The sequence below is a fragment of the Micropterus dolomieu genome, linkage group LG05 (assembly GCF_021292245.1).
Source record: "Micropterus dolomieu isolate WLL.071019.BEF.003 ecotype Adirondacks linkage group LG05, ASM2129224v1, whole genome shotgun sequence".
NCBI classification, from domain to species: domain Eukaryota; kingdom Metazoa; phylum Chordata; class Actinopteri; order Centrarchiformes; family Centrarchidae; genus Micropterus; species Micropterus dolomieu.
This window is the reverse complement of record NC_060154.1, coordinates 23265413-23283008: the sequence shown is the minus strand read 5'-3', so window position 1 is coordinate 23283008 and position 17596 is coordinate 23265413. Positions and strand designations below refer to the sequence as shown.

At 40.8% G+C, this 17596-nt stretch overlaps 1 protein-coding gene across 7 annotated transcripts in view; it reads right to left on the bottom strand.

Annotated features, from left to right (window-relative positions):
• Positions 1 to 8: 8 nt before the first annotated feature.
• Positions 9 to 17596, bottom strand: part of pip5k1ca (phosphatidylinositol-4-phosphate 5-kinase, type I, gamma a) — a 127955-nt gene continuing 110367 nt past the window's right edge. For 2 of the 7 annotated variants that reach the window (XM_046048737.1, XM_046048744.1), the window contains exons 8-19: positions 17172 to 17380; positions 15886 to 15969; positions 15573 to 15621; positions 13851 to 13935; positions 12865 to 13026; positions 12484 to 12625; positions 12166 to 12198; positions 11781 to 11900; positions 8610 to 8871; positions 8311 to 8354; positions 4808 to 4897; positions 9 to 3238 (exon numbers count right to left, since the gene is read on the bottom strand). In XM_046048737.1, the coding sequence (XP_045904693.1) occupies positions 3178 to 3238; positions 4808 to 4897; positions 8311 to 8354; positions 8610 to 8871; positions 11781 to 11900; positions 12166 to 12198; positions 12484 to 12625; positions 12865 to 13026; positions 13851 to 13935; positions 15573 to 15621; positions 15886 to 15969; positions 17172 to 17380 (1341 nt within the window). In that variant the 3' untranslated portion in view covers positions 9 to 3177. Of the gene's footprint in view, positions 3239 to 4807; positions 4898 to 6024; positions 6094 to 8310; positions 8355 to 8609; positions 8872 to 11780; positions 11901 to 12165; positions 12199 to 12483; positions 12626 to 12864; positions 13027 to 13850; positions 13936 to 15572; positions 15622 to 15885; positions 15970 to 17171; positions 17381 to 17596 lie in introns of all 7 variants that reach the window. The other 5 variants (XM_046048738.1, XM_046048739.1, XM_046048742.1 and 2 more) reach the window with 5 other exon arrangements.

The following is a 17596-nucleotide window of genomic DNA, read 5'->3' as shown; positions in this document are numbered from 1 at the left end:
GACAACAATTCATAGAACTGCTTTATTTTGTATTCATTCTGACTGAGTCCAAACACACACACATACAGCCATCTATTTATCCTCACGTATAAATAGATGAATATACACAGATATACATAAATACACATTTCTGATATGCATATTCATCTTGAAATCATGCTATGTCTCTGCAAAGGACTCTCCCTATTGGATGAGGGCACATAGGGATTTGAAAACACATACACAACACAGCTGAACAGTTGGAAGAATCCCTAATGATTTGCATGTACAGGAAAACCCACAAATCTTTCAATTGTGGATATCTTACAAAGAAACAGCTGTGGTTTATGGACCATAAATATACAGCAGCTGCATCTCAATAAACACACTGAAGAATATGGTACAGTAAATTATGTAGATTGCAATCATTTCTTGCCCAGCAGCAAAAATAAAACCAAATAAAAATAATATTCTCCGATTCAAATGGAAAATATATTTGTATATCTTTATATATGTATTTATAATTTTATGTACACATTCTCAGGAGCACAACTATGAGAAAGAAAAATAAATACAACAGCACGAGTGAAAACAATATAAATAGGCCCACATGTAAGATTTCTCAATAAGGCAATACAAATGAACTTAAAAGCTAGACTGTACAAAATATTGCTGCTATGGTCTCCATCTGATGAACGACAGCAAACTGATTACAACTGGCCACTGCACATCATGAGAATGATTTCTAATTTACACTGATGTGTCTTTCCTTACACACAAACACACATAGAAACGCACCAACCAAACTGAAGTTTCTGAAGTGAGATAAAAATTCAGTTTGTTTAAATTGAACTGAAATGTTACTTCAGAGTCCTAAGATGTCAGCCACAGAGAGACTACAGTAAACACTAACCCCTACAATGACTGTGATTGACTTCACCAACACACACATACACACTTGATAACCGTAACATAAATGCTGTCTAAATATCAACCTGTGTGAGCAGAAACGAAGATAACGTGATGTATGTTTATTTGGCCTCTATCACTAGTTTATCTTCAGGTCCTCTTGAGAAGTGCAAACAACATTCAACCCATTTACAAACTGCAGTGTCGTGCCAAGTCAACACTGCAACGTACTGTGTTCATTCCAATATACAGATAACAGGTACGATATTGACCGCAAATACTACAACTGATGCTCTACAGCTACAAACATTTGAAATGTCCAGTCAATGGATTTCTTACTGTGAGGAGGTGAGGGCAACCAGATACAGCAAATGTCACTGATATGCTGATTCTTTTTCCAAAAAAAGAAAACATGAAATTCTATTGTTACAAATGATTTGTGTGCATGTGTCCAAAAGTAGGGCAACACTGGAAGACATTGTTATGATGTGAAAATTACTATAACGACTGACAATGTCTGCTGCCTTAGTGTTGCAATTGACGCCGAGAGTCACAAGTCTCAGCTGTTTTCACAAGAGGTGTAGTGAACAAATGTAGTAACACTGAATCACGTCAAACACGTGATGTAAAAACAAACTGGGAAACAACTAAACAGCAAATTAAAGTTCTTTGGATGCAAATTTTTAAAAACATTTAAGCAGTGAAAATACACCAGTAAAGATTAGAATAAAATACAAACAGACAAGATAAATAAAAGTTCACGGTAGTAAAACAGCTGAAGAAAAGTTTAGAAATACAAAATGATGCAACATAAGTATGATATAAATAATAAATTATTATGCTATGAATGAAACAACTGTATATAATCACTAAAAAATGTTTACATTTTTCTCTCTATAAACTAAACTGCATATATTCACTACAGGAAATGTGAGGATGACAGGGACGTCTAGATGTTCTGTTTTGTTTGGCCAAACGGTGGTTATCACTGTAACTCCAGTTCTACGAGCACAGGCAGAGAGCACCTCCAACACCACAGGCTTGACCGCTCACTCCTCACACTGAAATCTACATGTGGCCGCATGTTCTGCTCCCAGGTGGACATGGCAGCGAGGAGACCGGGGCAGGAGGAGCAGCATCGTATCACGAGAGGCGAGGCCAAAGGTCACCAGCTGTGATGATGGTAATCATCTAACTTGTGTTTCTCTTCCAGCTGTTGAAAGGAAGCTGGATGCCAGGTGAGGGCGAACGACACAGCAAGTACAAAGAATGGTTTTTGGGCTTACCCTGATTGGCCAAAACCAGTATTTGCACATTTCCATGGGGGAAAGCCTGTAGAGTCTGATGGAGGGCTTTGCTTGTGTGAACTAGATCACACTGTACAATGCCTATAAAAAGTATTCACCCCACTTGGCTATCACGTTTATTGACATTGAAGAGTCTTTGTTGTAGTCAATGTTGTAAGACAATATAATAGAGCTGGGCGATTAATCAAATTTTATTTTCAATTACGATTTGGGCTTCCAACAATTATGAAAACAAGATAATTGAGATAAAACAATAATTGTGGCGCAAGCCATTTCATAATGTAGCTCTCATTTATCTTGTGTTGTGAATAAACCATCTAAGGATGGGTTAAATGCAGAGAACGAATGGATTTTGCTGCGAGTCTTATTTCAATTTCTCACATTTTGAATACCAAATAAAAACAACATCATAATACACGTCACATATTAAATAAATCTTTATATTATATTATTTATTATCATTATTTTAAGATTTTCTTTTTTTTTTCCTGAATTATATTTAAAGTTCAAGGAAATCCACTGTTAAAAAGACAAGTTTCCAAAGTCAAGCATAATGTTTTCCAAAGTAATCATGTTAAAGAACTGTGATCTCAATATTGATCAAAATAATCGTGATTGTGATTTTTGACATAATCAAGTAGCACTGCAATAACACATGTAAACAACCAGGGGGGTGAATACTTTTCATAGGCACTGAAAGTTACTATGGTCTTTCATGTATGTCAAACATGTAGAACTACAGTCATATACGCACTACTGTATGTATCACATACACATTATTATTATTAAACTCATATAATTTTCATTTGTCTAGGATGAAAGGCAGGGATGGTTGGGAATCAGTAATGTCATCGCTGACAGGATTTCCCCCCCCTCTCTGGTACTCAAGCCACTTTTTCCCCTCAGTGTGTTCAGTTTCCGTATGCATGTTTAAAATCCTGGTTCAGACAAGGATCCTGCTGCAACCGCCGAGGTCTGGCCTTCAGACCGCCGAGTCCTCTCCACTGAGACATTCGCTCCTCTCTGCCAGAGAACAGGTTTTACTGTTGGAGACATAGTGAATGTGTTAAGCAGAGTGAACACAGCACACACATTTTTATTTCCCCAGGGTATAAAATGTGTTGCGCATTACTTGCTAAGGACAGTGAAACAGTGAGCCCTCTAATCAAAGTGCTTTTATACAAAGAAGGAGACACAGTGATATAAGGAAAACAGAAATCTCATAAACATAGACAGACACCGCTGAGTGGACAAGGTGTAGCCATGTATTACACATCCAAGTGTTAGACAAAGCCTGCAGTTTGGTTCCCTGTGGTCTACACCAGTCTGATCGGTGTGATTTGACCTGAGAGTCTGCATTACATCCATACCTAACATCTGCTGTGGATCTGGTTGAATATCAACTAATGCTGTAAAGTAAGAATTTCCTGAGCCAATGTGAAATATTGTAATTTATCCGTATCATCTCCATAGCTCATATCAAATAGAGGCCTCTTTTTTTATTTAAGCTCACTTTGCTCTCTCTTCACTAGCTGTTGTGTGTTGTAAACAGACACAATTTTTCACTTGGAGCAGAAGTGTTTTAAAAAGTTAAGTGTTAATTATTTTATCCTGGAAGATACAGGATCCCAATAGCCAGTTACCTGCAGCCTGTCTATTATTATTATATTAGGTTAGATATGTTTTAATGTTTAGAGCACACATTTATTAATATAATAATATCATATTTGTTGACATCTTTTGTCACAAACTAAAATGAATTGGTTATTAAATGACTCGATCAGGAATGTCGGCACAAAACTTGCTTTGGGACATTGCTGGTGTAAAGATGAGTCTGAGAAGATGAAAAATAAGTTGAGTATATAAAAGAAATCAATGTTTGATGAGACCTCATCAAAGCATGGCATGCAGTAGAGTATGGGCAAATGCTGCTACACTGAATAATGTAGATAAGCAGTCTGCAAAAGACAACCTCACTGGTCAAATTTACCTGACAGGCAGATACATAGCTCTATCTGGGCTGAGAGCATTTCACATATTAATGAAATGAAAATAAGCTCTTAACTCATAAACTCAAATGACCACAAATCTTAAGATCAATATATTATAGAATTAAAAAAAAAATACATTCACCTACATTGCGTAAGATGTTGTGTATGTTGTCCATGTTAAGTAATCTGTGATTCCTCTGCTAGTGTACAATGCTTTAGTGTGACCATCTAGCAGCATGAGCTGTGGGAGTCTGGTGACGCATGGGGCTTCATGCAGGCCGATGCAGTTAACGCAGTGTAGTAAATGGTGAGCAGCTTGTTGTTGGAGGGACACAGGATGGCTGGTTGTGGACTAAATGGTCACGCAAGCTGCGAGTGACCATTTCCACCCACTTATCAATGGGGAATGAATGCTGTAATGTAGGAATGGGTTTCTGGATGCAGAGCAAGCCTACTCCTGGAGCAATGACAGCCTTTTGAACCTGAGAGGCTTGTTTTTAACTGTCCCTTCCCATCCTTGTTACCCCGCATTAACAATCACCACCAAACACAACTGATTTTATTCCCTGTCTTAAGAGATTTTCCTGTACTTTATACTTTAGTCCGATGCTTCTCACTTACTGTCTCTCTTTCCCAATCCCCATCTGGCAGGGCCTTAGACTCTGAGCCATAGTGTAGCGGAGAGTACACCCAGGTCCTGTCCTCTGGAGGCTGTTTTTACACACCCAACACAGCAGAGGGGGACAGAGGAAAAGGCCAGAGGCACAGAGACAAGCAGCAGGGGCAGGCAGGAGAAAGACACAGGAGACCACAGGAGAAGAAAAGACAAGACAGGAAATGAAAATTAGGGATGCATATAGGAGGAAATGTTGCTGAGAGACATCGGAACGTGTGAATTTGACATGATAAGTGTAAAAATGTTAAAAGTGTTTAAGAGGATGTGTTAATCCTTTCGGCGGTTAGAAGACTTGAACACAGAGATGTAAATATTTGGTAAATAACTGGTTGTTTTTGTACAGAGGAGTGCTGTAAACATAATGGCCCTTACTGATGTGTATTTGAATCATATATCTTAGTGTTTTGCCCCATTTGGAGAGAACAAAGTGAGGTGTACAGAACAAGGAAGGAGTCGCTGCATCATGCAGCCAAACAGGGGAGGATGAGGAGGGAGAAGGTGGGATTGGGAAGAAAGCCAGGATGCCGGGACAGTCAGACACAGAAAGCATCCTCAGTCAAAGCAAAACACAAGAACAGGATGTCCCCCCCCCCCCTTTCCAACAAGAGAAAGCACTCTTTGCATAATGTCTCTAAAAGATCCTTGTTCCTGAAGGTACCAGCCCTTTAAGAGAGGGAAGCAGCTGCAGCATGGCAGGTTGGCGGTGAAGAAGGTGGAGGTGGTGTGGGTTGATGTCACACACTCACACACACTTATATACATACATATTGCACACACACGCACGCACGCATGTACACAAAGCTTAGCACGTTGGAGCTAACACGCTATCCACACAGCTGCAAAGGGGGATGAAGCAGGCTGTCAGTGAGTGAGGAAACAAATGGAGATTTAACAGAAGATGAAAAACAGAAAGACAGACTGTCATATAAGATGTCTTTTGTCCTCCCACAACTCAGTGTCTTCACTATCAGGAGAGTAAGACTCAACTTTTTTTAGTCAATCAAAAAATCACCTGCAGTGACTAACTCACACAAACTTGTTTCCTCTCAACACTGTCATATGTTAGAATATACCAACATAATGTACTCAGGACCAGTCTAGTCTAATATCAGGACAGGGACCACTTACAAGACCAGTACCATCTAACTCACTGCTCACTTACTGGCCAACGGGACTGGCATTTCCTCCTCTGTCGGAGAGGAGAGACCACCCAGGTCCTCCCATCAGGAAACTGACAACAACAGGGTTATGTGGCAGGGGGACAAACACAAAGAGATATGAATAGTTGATGTAAGGTAGAGAGGGACAGAGGAGAGAGGAAAGGCAAAATAACACCGTGAAAAAAAAAAAGAAGCATGCTGAGGTGAAAATGGAAAAGCTTATTCGGTGCACACACACAGCAGAGATACACTGGATGAGTAAGTGGTGACAGATAGATTCACAAGTCTGGCAGCCACTCTGTTTTCATCCCACACATCGCACTACTACCTCACCACTTTCATTATGGCTCGGAGAAAGAGTGAGAACCGAAGAAAAATGATTTAGTACTAGATGGAACAGGGGCCGGTGAGAAATATTTAACAGTTAGAGGGGAGAGGAAGACAGTGGAGGTGAAGAAGTGAAGATGAGGGAGAGTAGACAAAAGATAAACAATCAGAGGTGAAGGAAAGCAGAGCGGGAATCATGAAAAGTGAATGTGGAGACTGTCGATAGCAGCTGAATAATTTAGTCACTCTGAGGAACCTGTGATCACAAATACTGCCATCTCTTGTATCAAAAGTCAAACATATTCCCTGCCTCTTCCTTCTTCACATACTGTGTAAATGAAAGCTTTGACACCAACTGGCTGCTCCTGCAGTTTGTCTGTACATTCAACAGAGGCCAGAATAAGTGTGCTGTGAATGAGTGTTACAAGGTGTGAAATTGGATTTATTTTGACATTTCCTCTCGCAGAACCCCAAGAAAGCAATCAGTGTAAACATAAGCAAACACAATAATAAAACAAAGGGAATTTGCTCAAATGTGCAGAAAGTCAACTTAAGACATGTTAATCAAAATGCAATATAACTCAGACCAGTGCTAGTGCAATTTGTTTTTTGGCCTTGTTCTTACAATCATAATGGACTTAAATATACAAGCAATGGAGTTTTGCTTTGTACAATACTGTTGTGAGATACTGCTCCACAACACACAATAGTAAACATTTGCTCATTCAGAAAGTGCTTAGTTAGTTGAAACTACCCCGACTCCTGATGGGCCAATAACAAATAAATCGTCCAGTGGTTCTTGCTATTTCTGTGTGAATGGTGTGGACCAGAACCTGAGGCATTTATTAACGGAAAACGCCGGTTGAGCGGCAGAAACCTGATTTGTGCGGGATGTCAGAGTTGAGAAGTGATGATGATGATGATGGAGATAGCAGAAACAGACAGAGAGCACAAAAGGATGATCAGATGGCGAGCTGGCTGACTGAGCTGCTGAACGGCCAAACTGAGGGAAGCGGTAGAGATCCTGACGGTTTAAATTTACCTCATTGCATATACATGTGGAGCATTCATATATCAGTTTGGATCTTTGGCAGCGTGTTAACAGCTGATGAAACAATTTGCTTTCACTTGGCTACTCCCTAGAAGCCACTTGTGACTCCACTACCTGCAGAGTGTTTCGTGTTCAGGATGTGCACAGTGTTACCTCACCTCATGAAGCGCTACAGACCACCTGGTGCTGTGTACAGAGAGTGTATCTCCTCCTTTTGAAGCACGAACTGGGCACCAGTCAGAGCCGGTCAGATGAGAGGGCTGTTAAATAACTGAGGGAGCTCACTGACTAACCTGTTGGCCATTAGGATTTCTCATGCCACATTAGGGGTGTTTGATTCCTGATAGGAGTGTGGCCAGTGGGAAACATTTCTATCTGTAACTGGGATCACTGGCTGCACTCTCTATCCTCCACCTGACACTCATACATTCATTTATAGCTGCGCTTTTGGGCACATTTAGACGTGCCAACACTATCTGATGATAGCAGGTTGCTTTTTGTACGATAATACTGTAGAACACAAACCGCGAAAGTGTCAGTTGTTATTCACACAACATGAGCTGCTGAGTGTGTCTGCGGCCTTGTTGACGATCATATTAGACAGGTACTGAAAAGTGATGTTGACATGCTGTTATCACTCTGCAAACACTCCAAACCAGAGTGCGCACTGCAATACACGGTGTTTAAAGGAATAGTTCGACATTTTGGGAAATGCGCTTATTCACTTTCTTAGATGAGTTAAATGAGAAGATTAATACCACTCTCAAGTCTGCATGCTAAATATAAAGCTTGAGCCAGCAGGCGGTTAGCTTAACTTAGTAATAAACACTGGATTGAATGTCGAAGTACTCCTTTAACTGAATGCACAACACACTGCAAACAATAACTGCACACGCTCTTATTCCCATACCAGCCAGAGTCGCTACGCCCTTTCTGCTGTCCATCTGTCAACGCCTCTGTAGGAGAGCATCATATAGCTCAGTCTTTGACTTTATGATCATAGATTGTTTACTAAAAATATATCTCATATTAGCCAATTGATTAAGTATTAAAGACAATTTGATTGCTAAATAAAAATGTCAAACTCAAACAGATGAGAAGTGACGGGAGCTAGTCCTAAAATGAGATGTGCTTACTTCTGTCTTAAAGGGCTAAAATAATCTTAAAATATGCATGTGTGTGTCTGTGTGTGTGTAGTGTTGTGCTTACAAAGTAGATATCTGTGATTGGCACGTCATCGTCATCATCGACTGAAGCCTGGCTGGCACACCCTGAGCCAGACACCAGGCTTGCCCTGTCTGCCTCCACCACCACCTTGGGACTGGACGGGGCTTCCTTGGCCGCCCCAGGAGAAGAGAGAGCTGCCGGGGGAGACGAGGAGGAAGAGGCTGCTTCAGGCGCTGACGAAGAGCTGGAAGGTGCTGCTGCAGCGGCATCAGGAGCCTCGGCACCAGCTACTTCCTGAGCTTCACTGTGGGAAGGTGGAAATGGGATTGTTAGAGAGAGTCAGTTGACTCTGGAGAAATTTTTTCTTCCTATGTCTGTGAAGATTCTCAGTCATCCAGGTCATAGTTATTTAACGAAGGTTAAAGTCAAGGGCAACTGGACTTGGTTCTTCCTATGATTTCGAAGTTGATTTATAGACATTTATTTACCATGAACATCAGACATAATGATAAAAGTGTAAACTGCAGACATAAAGAGCCATTGATTGACTTGTCATAAGCCACTTTTCTGCAGCAGGGCAGAGGAACAGGACAAAGCTATAAGAGAAAACTGGCTTAGGCTAAAATTCAACAGCTGTGTGTGTGGGTGTTTAGCTGCTTAAGCTATAAGATTTGCCAGCTGGCTGTGTGCTGCCACAATCCTTTATTGTTCCTGGCCAGAAAATCAACTATTAGGAAGGATTTAGGCGCATCCACATTGCTCTCTCAGCTTCTGTGTTTTGAGCTCAGCTCCACCAGAGGAAAAGCCTAACAGTTGGCCACAGAGGCAAAAAAGACGAATTGGCATCTCCAAGAGAGAACTGATTGGCTGAATAAATAAGGGGGATAGGCGGGTGATTGCAATGCAGGAAGTCTCTCTTTACCTTACAAAACTGTACATAAGTATACTGTACTACATCTGTTTATCAGACTCCGGATTTTCATTTGCTGCTGTTCTCTTTCTGTATATAACAGTTTTTAGTCATTTACACCTACTGTTTTTCTATCTTTCTCCCCCTAGTCTTTCTTCACACATTAATCATTTTCATCTTCTCTCTTTGTTTCACATATTCTTCTCCGCTCAATCGCTCTCTTTTCACACCCAGTTCTCCAGCTGCAGGTGAGTTCGAGGCAGCTCAAAGGAGTCTGCTCAGTTAGATGGTTATTTCAACCCCCTGTCTCCTCCCCGCCAGCTCCTTCCAGTCCCCCAGGCTACATGTCTAGCCATTGTCTTCTCAGCATCAGGCCCAATTATTCAGTTGGTTTCCCTCAGCAATCACACCATGATCCTCACTGAACTAACCCCAGCCTAAAACTCGAATATACTCTGGAGCGGACACGGACACGGACAGCCGAGGACCCCGCAGACATGGACTACTTCTGTTTATACTACTTTCTGCACTCAGGTTGGCGGACATGTTCCACACATGCGCAGTAGATTGGTTGGTTCCCTGGTGGCGCTAGTCGCCGGAAATGGTCCGCGCGGTCACACGCGTACCCAGTCTGATGATTTTTTCGTCACGCGGACCCCCACATACTCACGGACACGGAAAGTATAATCCTTGCCTAAGTGCGAGCACCACTGCTGCTGTTTTTCTGATGAAATTTCACTTTTAAATAAAGCTAAAAATGCCAAACCAATACACCGACTAACTAACTAAAACCAGGTTAGAATATGCAAAGTGTCAGGTCATCACAGCTTAATAGTAGTAGCCCCAGGCCTGCAGGCTTCCTGCCCTACTGCCCTACTTCTACTGGCTGGTTCCCCCATGTCAGGAGTCCTTCTGCCCCATGTCTGCCCCACAGTGTCATCATCCCATAACAAACACTGCTCATAAACACAACACAAATTTACATGCGTGTACTGTACTGTGCACACTCTCTCATAACCTGATTACTGTCCAGTAGATGTCCACACAGTGGTTGCAGTCAGCATTTATCTGTCCATAACAGGAGACCCAAGTCCTATGAACAAATGGGTCAAGCTGCTTTCAGTATTATCTGTGTGCCATGTTAGAAACTATGTGTTTGTGTGCATTAGACAGGTGAGGCGTGCTAATCTAACAGCTGGCAGAGCCCAGGTGAGACACTGGTGGCAGGTTATTTATAGTGCAGTGTCAAACTGAGTCATATTGATGATTGGGGTCATGAAGGAATCATTACAGCCTTCCAGCTTATCTTTCCTGAATCGAGGTCACATGTATGCTGAGCGTGTATGACAGAGCCGACTCTTTTTGTCATTGTCGTCAGAGAAAAGAACTACGACATGTGTGTGTCATGGTTATATTTATGGCCCATTTGGTGTATATAGACATTCAGTATATTTAACATTATGAAGAGTTTCTGCATTGGTCAGTAAAGCCAGTATTTGCAGACACATACAACTGACTGTTGATTTAGTACTTCTATAACATCGACGGACACGATGGAGAGTAAAAAAAAGAAGAAAAAAAAGATCAAAATTGAACCTGATGAGGAGCAGTTACGGAGGTCTTCTTTCTAATTCAACATCCCCAGATTGTTTGCATTGCAAACCTGTAGTCTTCAGAACCAACTGATGACTTCGCGCTGCTCCCTCTGGAGCCACAAAGGGCTTTATACAACTTTTTTCACATATGCAGTAGTACTCCCCATAACCTGTATACAGACTTTGATGTGTAACTATGTCTTCAGGATGCACATCTCACAGTGGGTCCATTGTCAGTGACAGACTTCATGGTCTTTCAGTTTATGTTTGGGATATATCATTCAGTTGGAGTTTTATTAAATGTATAGGTTACAGTTCAGAAAATGTTTAAGTATAAAATGTGGATGCTGCCTTTCTAGGATTTCATGCATTAGTTAATGTCTAAGAGTCAGTATTAGGATTTGACATTAGTCGACATTGTGTATTCAGTCTGTTGAGTTGGGAAGACTAATTAAAATTCATTGATATATATATTGACATGTATAGGATTACAGAAATAGCACTTGTTAATTGTATTGCTTTATTTGGAAAATATTACCTTCAAAAATATATATAAAATGAATAAATGTTTCCAGAGTTTTGTGATATACCTTACGTCTTATTTGTTTTATTAATTACATTACATGACCTGTTTTGATGGTAGAAGTCATTACACATTACATTACTGATCTGCCAAACACAGAGTGTGCCATTGTGTTGTTGGTGTACCTGGTTTCAGGTGAAGGCTGTGGAACAGAGATAGTGGGCTCACTGTCGTGTCTCTTCAGCTCCACCTCCACTGTGATGGTCTGCTGATCCTCCTCCCGCACACGCAGCTCTTCCTGGGTCCTGAACACAAACACACAAAAAATAACACGCAGGGAGGAAACACGTGTGAAAAGCAAGCAACAGGACAGCAACAGGAAGAACAGGCCTACTCATAAACACACCGACAAACAGGCTGATCTCATATTTTCTCTTCTCCCAACCCACCACACCCTGAAATGTCTAATGCTGTGAAAACATGTTGCTGGCAACTCTCAAAACATAGAAACATAGAACTATGCTTAAAAAGGTTTATTAAGTGAAAGTAGCATTCATGCTCCAGACTCACCTCCCGTCATGGCTGAGAGACTGGGTGTGCCTCCTGGAGACAGAGGACATAGTGTCAGTACATAGTGCTGTATATGAGAACTGCAGTAGCTAACGTGAAACTTAGTGGTGTGGCTCTTAAAGCTTTCACGAGTAACTCCATAATGTCAATTTTCTGTTTAAGTTGTAATTTAAGGATTTAAGTCAGATTAACCCAACAAAACAATTATATACTATTGTGGAAGACTACTCTGTCTGTCTGTCTGTCTGTCTCTGTGTGTGTGTGTGTGTGTGTGTGTGTGTGTGTGTGTGTGTGTGTGTGTGTGTGTGGTGGCGGCACCTGTAGCGGGGGTGCTCGGCACTGTCAGAGGGGGACCGCTCTGGGATGGACAGAGAGGTGGTGGAAGAGAGAGTGGTGGCAATTGACGCTGTGGTCGCCTCTTCAAACGATGGAGGAGTACATGGAAGAAGATCTGGCCGCCCTAGAGGAGAGAGAGAGAGCGAGACACACAAATATGATTATTATCTTTGAGAGCAGGTACCTGTTAAATTGTTTTTGTTTTTATCACTTATTTCACTTTCAATGAAGTGATGTTGGCGTTTGGTGTTTAAAATGCTTGTAAAATCTGCATGTGTGAGTGGCCTCTGTTCCTATTATCTGTTATCTGGTTATCTTGGGTTAAGTTGCTGCATTGGAACACTGTATACAGGCGTTATCTACCCTCATCCTCCAGCGTTGGGAAGCTGCGAGCTCCTCTCAGGTCGTAGATATTCTCGTCTCTCTCAGAAGGCAGCTGGCTGGCTGACCAGGCTGCACCGGGACCCCCACACTTAGGCACTGTCAACGACACACGACCTTTCTTGGATGGAGATGACTTCAGAGCTGCGTGACAATGCACATTAACTCAATAAATAACTATAACTATAAAACTAATATGGTATTTTGTGCTGTCAGAATAAAAGATTGAGCCTACTTTTAACTACAACTTTTTTCTCTAGTGTTATTAAATCTTATTTTGGTAAATGTAGGAAATCCATCAGAATTGTATTATTTATTTTTTCCTTTTCTAAGAAAGCCACTTTGTATTTAATTTGAAGCCTCTTATTTCTGCATGTATGCTGGGTGGGAATGTGAAGTTCTGTGTTTAGAAATATAATAATTTCTTTCTGATTTATAGTCTGATGTTATCTTTCAAAATAAAAATGGCAAATCATAAAAGGAATTCCCAAAGTTTTAAAGGGTCAGTCCACACAAATTACAACAAATCTAAACATCAGACTGATGACATCTATCAGTGCAGTGAATCAGCGAATTAATTTGAATGTTAATTAATGGCAATGTATTCCTATTAGTTACATGTTTCACAGGGTCTCTAGATTGTGAGGCAGCATTATAATAAGAATATTTAAATTGTGAGTTGAGGCAAAACACTAAAACGTTTTAAAATGTATTTTCCCTCCTGCCCCATTACAGAGAATTATTTTTTTGTGTATGAAAATCCTTAAAAAGTGATGACAAGAAAACTGCACGAAGATCATATTGATGTCTAACTCTCACATTACATGAAGCAGCACCTAATAAGGCAGTTAGCTACTGTATCTGATTTCCCTGTCAAGGCTCAGCAGTAAAAGAGACAAAAGCCGGGGCTGTGTGGGAAGGTCCCACATTTGACTATGTAAGGCAGTGTCGACACAAACTAAACTCACAGGAGCTCTTCTTGAAAACTGTGCTGCTCATGAACTTGAAGAACCTATCGGCGTAGAAGCCTGGCCGGTGGACTGATACGGTGTCCTGAGGGAGAGACAGAGATTAGTGAGACAAACAGTGCATGAATAAAATTATCAAACCAACGCTTAGATCAAACGGTCTAGTCGTCCCTTTAGTGTCTCGTTTCAGTAATTATTTTTCTCTGGGTCAGACCACCAGACAGAACACATAACAAAAAAAAGACAAATGACAGACAGAAACACAGCCAGACAAGGCTACAGACACGCCTCTTCATTATTCATGTTGCAGAGGTCTGAGATCGATCTGCCAGCAGACTGACAGATGACACTTGGTGTTTGGTTTAGACTGATAGAGGGAAGGAAGGAGGGAGAAGACTGAGGAAGTGAAGGGACAGCAGCTCGGTTATTATAAGCTGTTTGCATCAGCATCACTGAACTTCACTATGAGTAACATCTTGGATTAGGCATTCACCCAAACTGAGGCGACTGTATGTAACACAGATTAGTAATTATCAGCAACAGTGACGAACAGGAGGCTGTCACCGGGGTTTGCCTGCTCTCCCACGAATATATCTTGGGTGTGTTTCAGAGCAGGAGAACAGAGTGAGTAAGCAGAGTGGGGTAGACTGATAGGAGTGATCTTGAGAACAAAATGGTGATGATGTAAAGTGTAAACTACAGAGTAGATGAAGAGATGTGTGCTACTTCAGAACTGAGAGATCTGGAGGTGGTGGAGCAGAGAGAGTAGTAATACATCTAGAAAATGTCCCATTTGTGAGCAGAGCAAGTGAATAATTATGTAAAATTTAGTATCTTGGAATCATAAAAAGAAATTAGAAAAAGGGAGCAAACGTGTTTCTATCATTTGTTTGCTTTAGCTACATTTATGCAACACAGACTCCAACCTAAAATAGTGGAAGTGTTATATGTATGCTGGTGTGAGCTGCTAATCTTCGTGGCTCAGGTCTTGTTAAATTAATGTGGTCATAACATTTTCCAAAATGTACAAAGGGATTGTTTCAGTAACAAAGAGACACACAGCCCCATTCATATACATATATATATACCACGTCATAAGGAGAGTGTGCAAGTAATTCAGATTCACACAGCACTGTTACTCACACTTCAATAAAGGCTGTCTGTTCATAAAGGTGGTTTAAAACCAATCTTCATGACAATGACAGAAAACAATGAGAATTAACTTATATGGAGTACACAGCTATATTAATAGACCACTGCAGTTAGACCATCTTTGCTTAAAGTGGACTTCTAATAAACACAAACCCACAGACCTGCTTCCTGTTTTTCAATAACTGTGTGAAGCACAGGGAGGGCAGAGCTACTGGGCCAGGAGGATTTATTATCACAGCTTTAGCTGTACAGGTTGAAAGAGAGATTAGGGAAGAGACAAGCTGACGGAAAATACACATAGACAGACAGTCTAAACAAACGTTTGCCAACCTTTGTAAACATAAAAAGCTCGTTTATAGGGTCAGAGAGGGCCAGTGAACAAAACCAGTCACATGTCTAGATAATGTGGTAATACAATACAAGATTAAGAACTAGGACAATTTTAGTATTTTGTTACCTGATTAGAGAATAATAGAGTTTGTTTTGATGATATATGTATGATCTCCTGTGTGTGTGTGTGCGTGTATACACTGAAGTGTCTATATGTAAAAATGCTATTTAAAAACTCACTCCGTCATGAACCAAAGCCTTCCACGTGTGCTCCAATTTCTTGATTAGCCTGTGGAAACAAAGAGAAGCACCATTTAAAACAATAATGTTAAACATGTCTTATATAGTATAGTAGTAGGGTCAAAGGGAAAATACTATAATTGTAGGCCTTAAATGTGCTGTCTAAAATAGTTAAGTTGTTTCAGTCTGAGTACATGAACACTAACTATGTACATGTAGTTATTTGACTTCCATCTCTAGTCTGTCAGCCTGTAACGTGTAGCTGATGACCTGTGGTGACCACGTGTAATCACGTGACTACTGTGACGATCACCTGTAGGACTGCAGGATGTCGATGATTCCGATGTAGAGAAGAAGTCTCTCCCCTTTCCCATTCACAGCTGGGATACCACCCATCCTAAAAGGAGAAGCAAAACGAAACTGAAATGAAAAGTGTGAATGAGGTTGCATTTGGATGCTTGACGCTTATTGTCAGTCAAGTGAAGAGAATAGGCTTTATTATGAAGCAGATACAGGATGTAGTTTTAAGCATTATTTTGAACATTTTATTTTGTCTCAAAATAAGTAACATCTACTTAATTGTATTCACTGAATATCGAATGTCTATACTAGGCCCAGTTAGATGGCTAAATTTAAAGCCAGCAGTACTCTTTGTTTAAATGAGTGGATAAGGGAACTACAGCTTTACAGACTGGGATGTTATCATCTGCTCTGGTTCATCTTTCTCCACCTCCCTCTGCCAGTTAAGCAAACATCACATACACTGTCCTACAGGTGTCACTGTAGCTGCTCACCTTTAACCAAAAAAATCCATAATCCCATAAGCACTGTGTTTCACTGCACTGTGAACATGCTGATACTCGACTACTGAATCTGCAGACAAAGGAAACTGCTTTCCTTTGGTTCTCCAAACTGAAATGTTGTTTCTACCATCAATCTAACTTGACAGAATCTATTGATGTAATTATTTGCAGTCATTCAGATCATGATCACTAATTCATGGTATATAATCTCGCTTAGACTAAAGCAACTTCCTGTTTTAGCTGTATATATATATATATATATATATATATATATATGTTAGCAGGTTTTGGCTTCCAGCCATACTGCTGGCTGACCTTTTAATCTGCACTGAACCAAAGCACAGTCTGAGATCTTCTGGCACGACACTGACTGTTTGATGGCTAAATCTCAAGTTTGGAGCAACCTGCTTCACCTTTTAAAATCTCTTCAAGTTTTTTTTATAAGCTTGGTTTTATGTAACTTTTTATACTAGAAGAGGCTTAATGTTCTCAAAATAAGTTTTGCCCACTTGGCTGTAAACTGCGGACAAAAATAAAATGTCTAAAAAATTATTTGTGAATTATTGTATGGGAGCTACGGTTGAAATCTAAGCACTAAAACAGTTAAAGCGTCAGTTAAAGCACTAGAAGCATGTGTCAGATCAAGTGTAAGCAAATGAATGAATGAATGAATTGTTTAATAGGAAGAGTCATTCACCACTTTATCTATTATTATTATTGATACAGGCATGAAAATGCCAGGCAGCAATCACATTTATCACCCAGGTCTTTTGCTGACGGCTCCAGCTAAACTCACGTGTCGTCAGTGTCGATGGACCCTCCGCAGGCCGCTCCTCCCTGAATGGATTCCATGGCTGTGGAGTACAGGGCCTTCTGCTGGGCCACGGGCCTCTTCTCATCGCTTCCGCCCTGGGAGCCCTCCATCTGCCTCTCCCTCTCTGCCTGGTCTATGTTGTGGACCCCGAGCAGCAGACTGTAGTCCATGATCTTAAAGCTTTCCAGGACCTGAACAAAGGACGCATTCAGACAGGTGCAAGTGTGCAGTGATTGACAGACACGTGACGTATAAATCAGGGTGAAAGCTTTTATCTAGAGAGCGTAACAATGTCAGCACCATGGGAAACAAGAGCCGTATCACTAGGGATGTAAATGCTATACAGAAGACACTGAGCTATACACAGTGATGCAGAAGCATGCACACATTAATAAACAATGTATAGG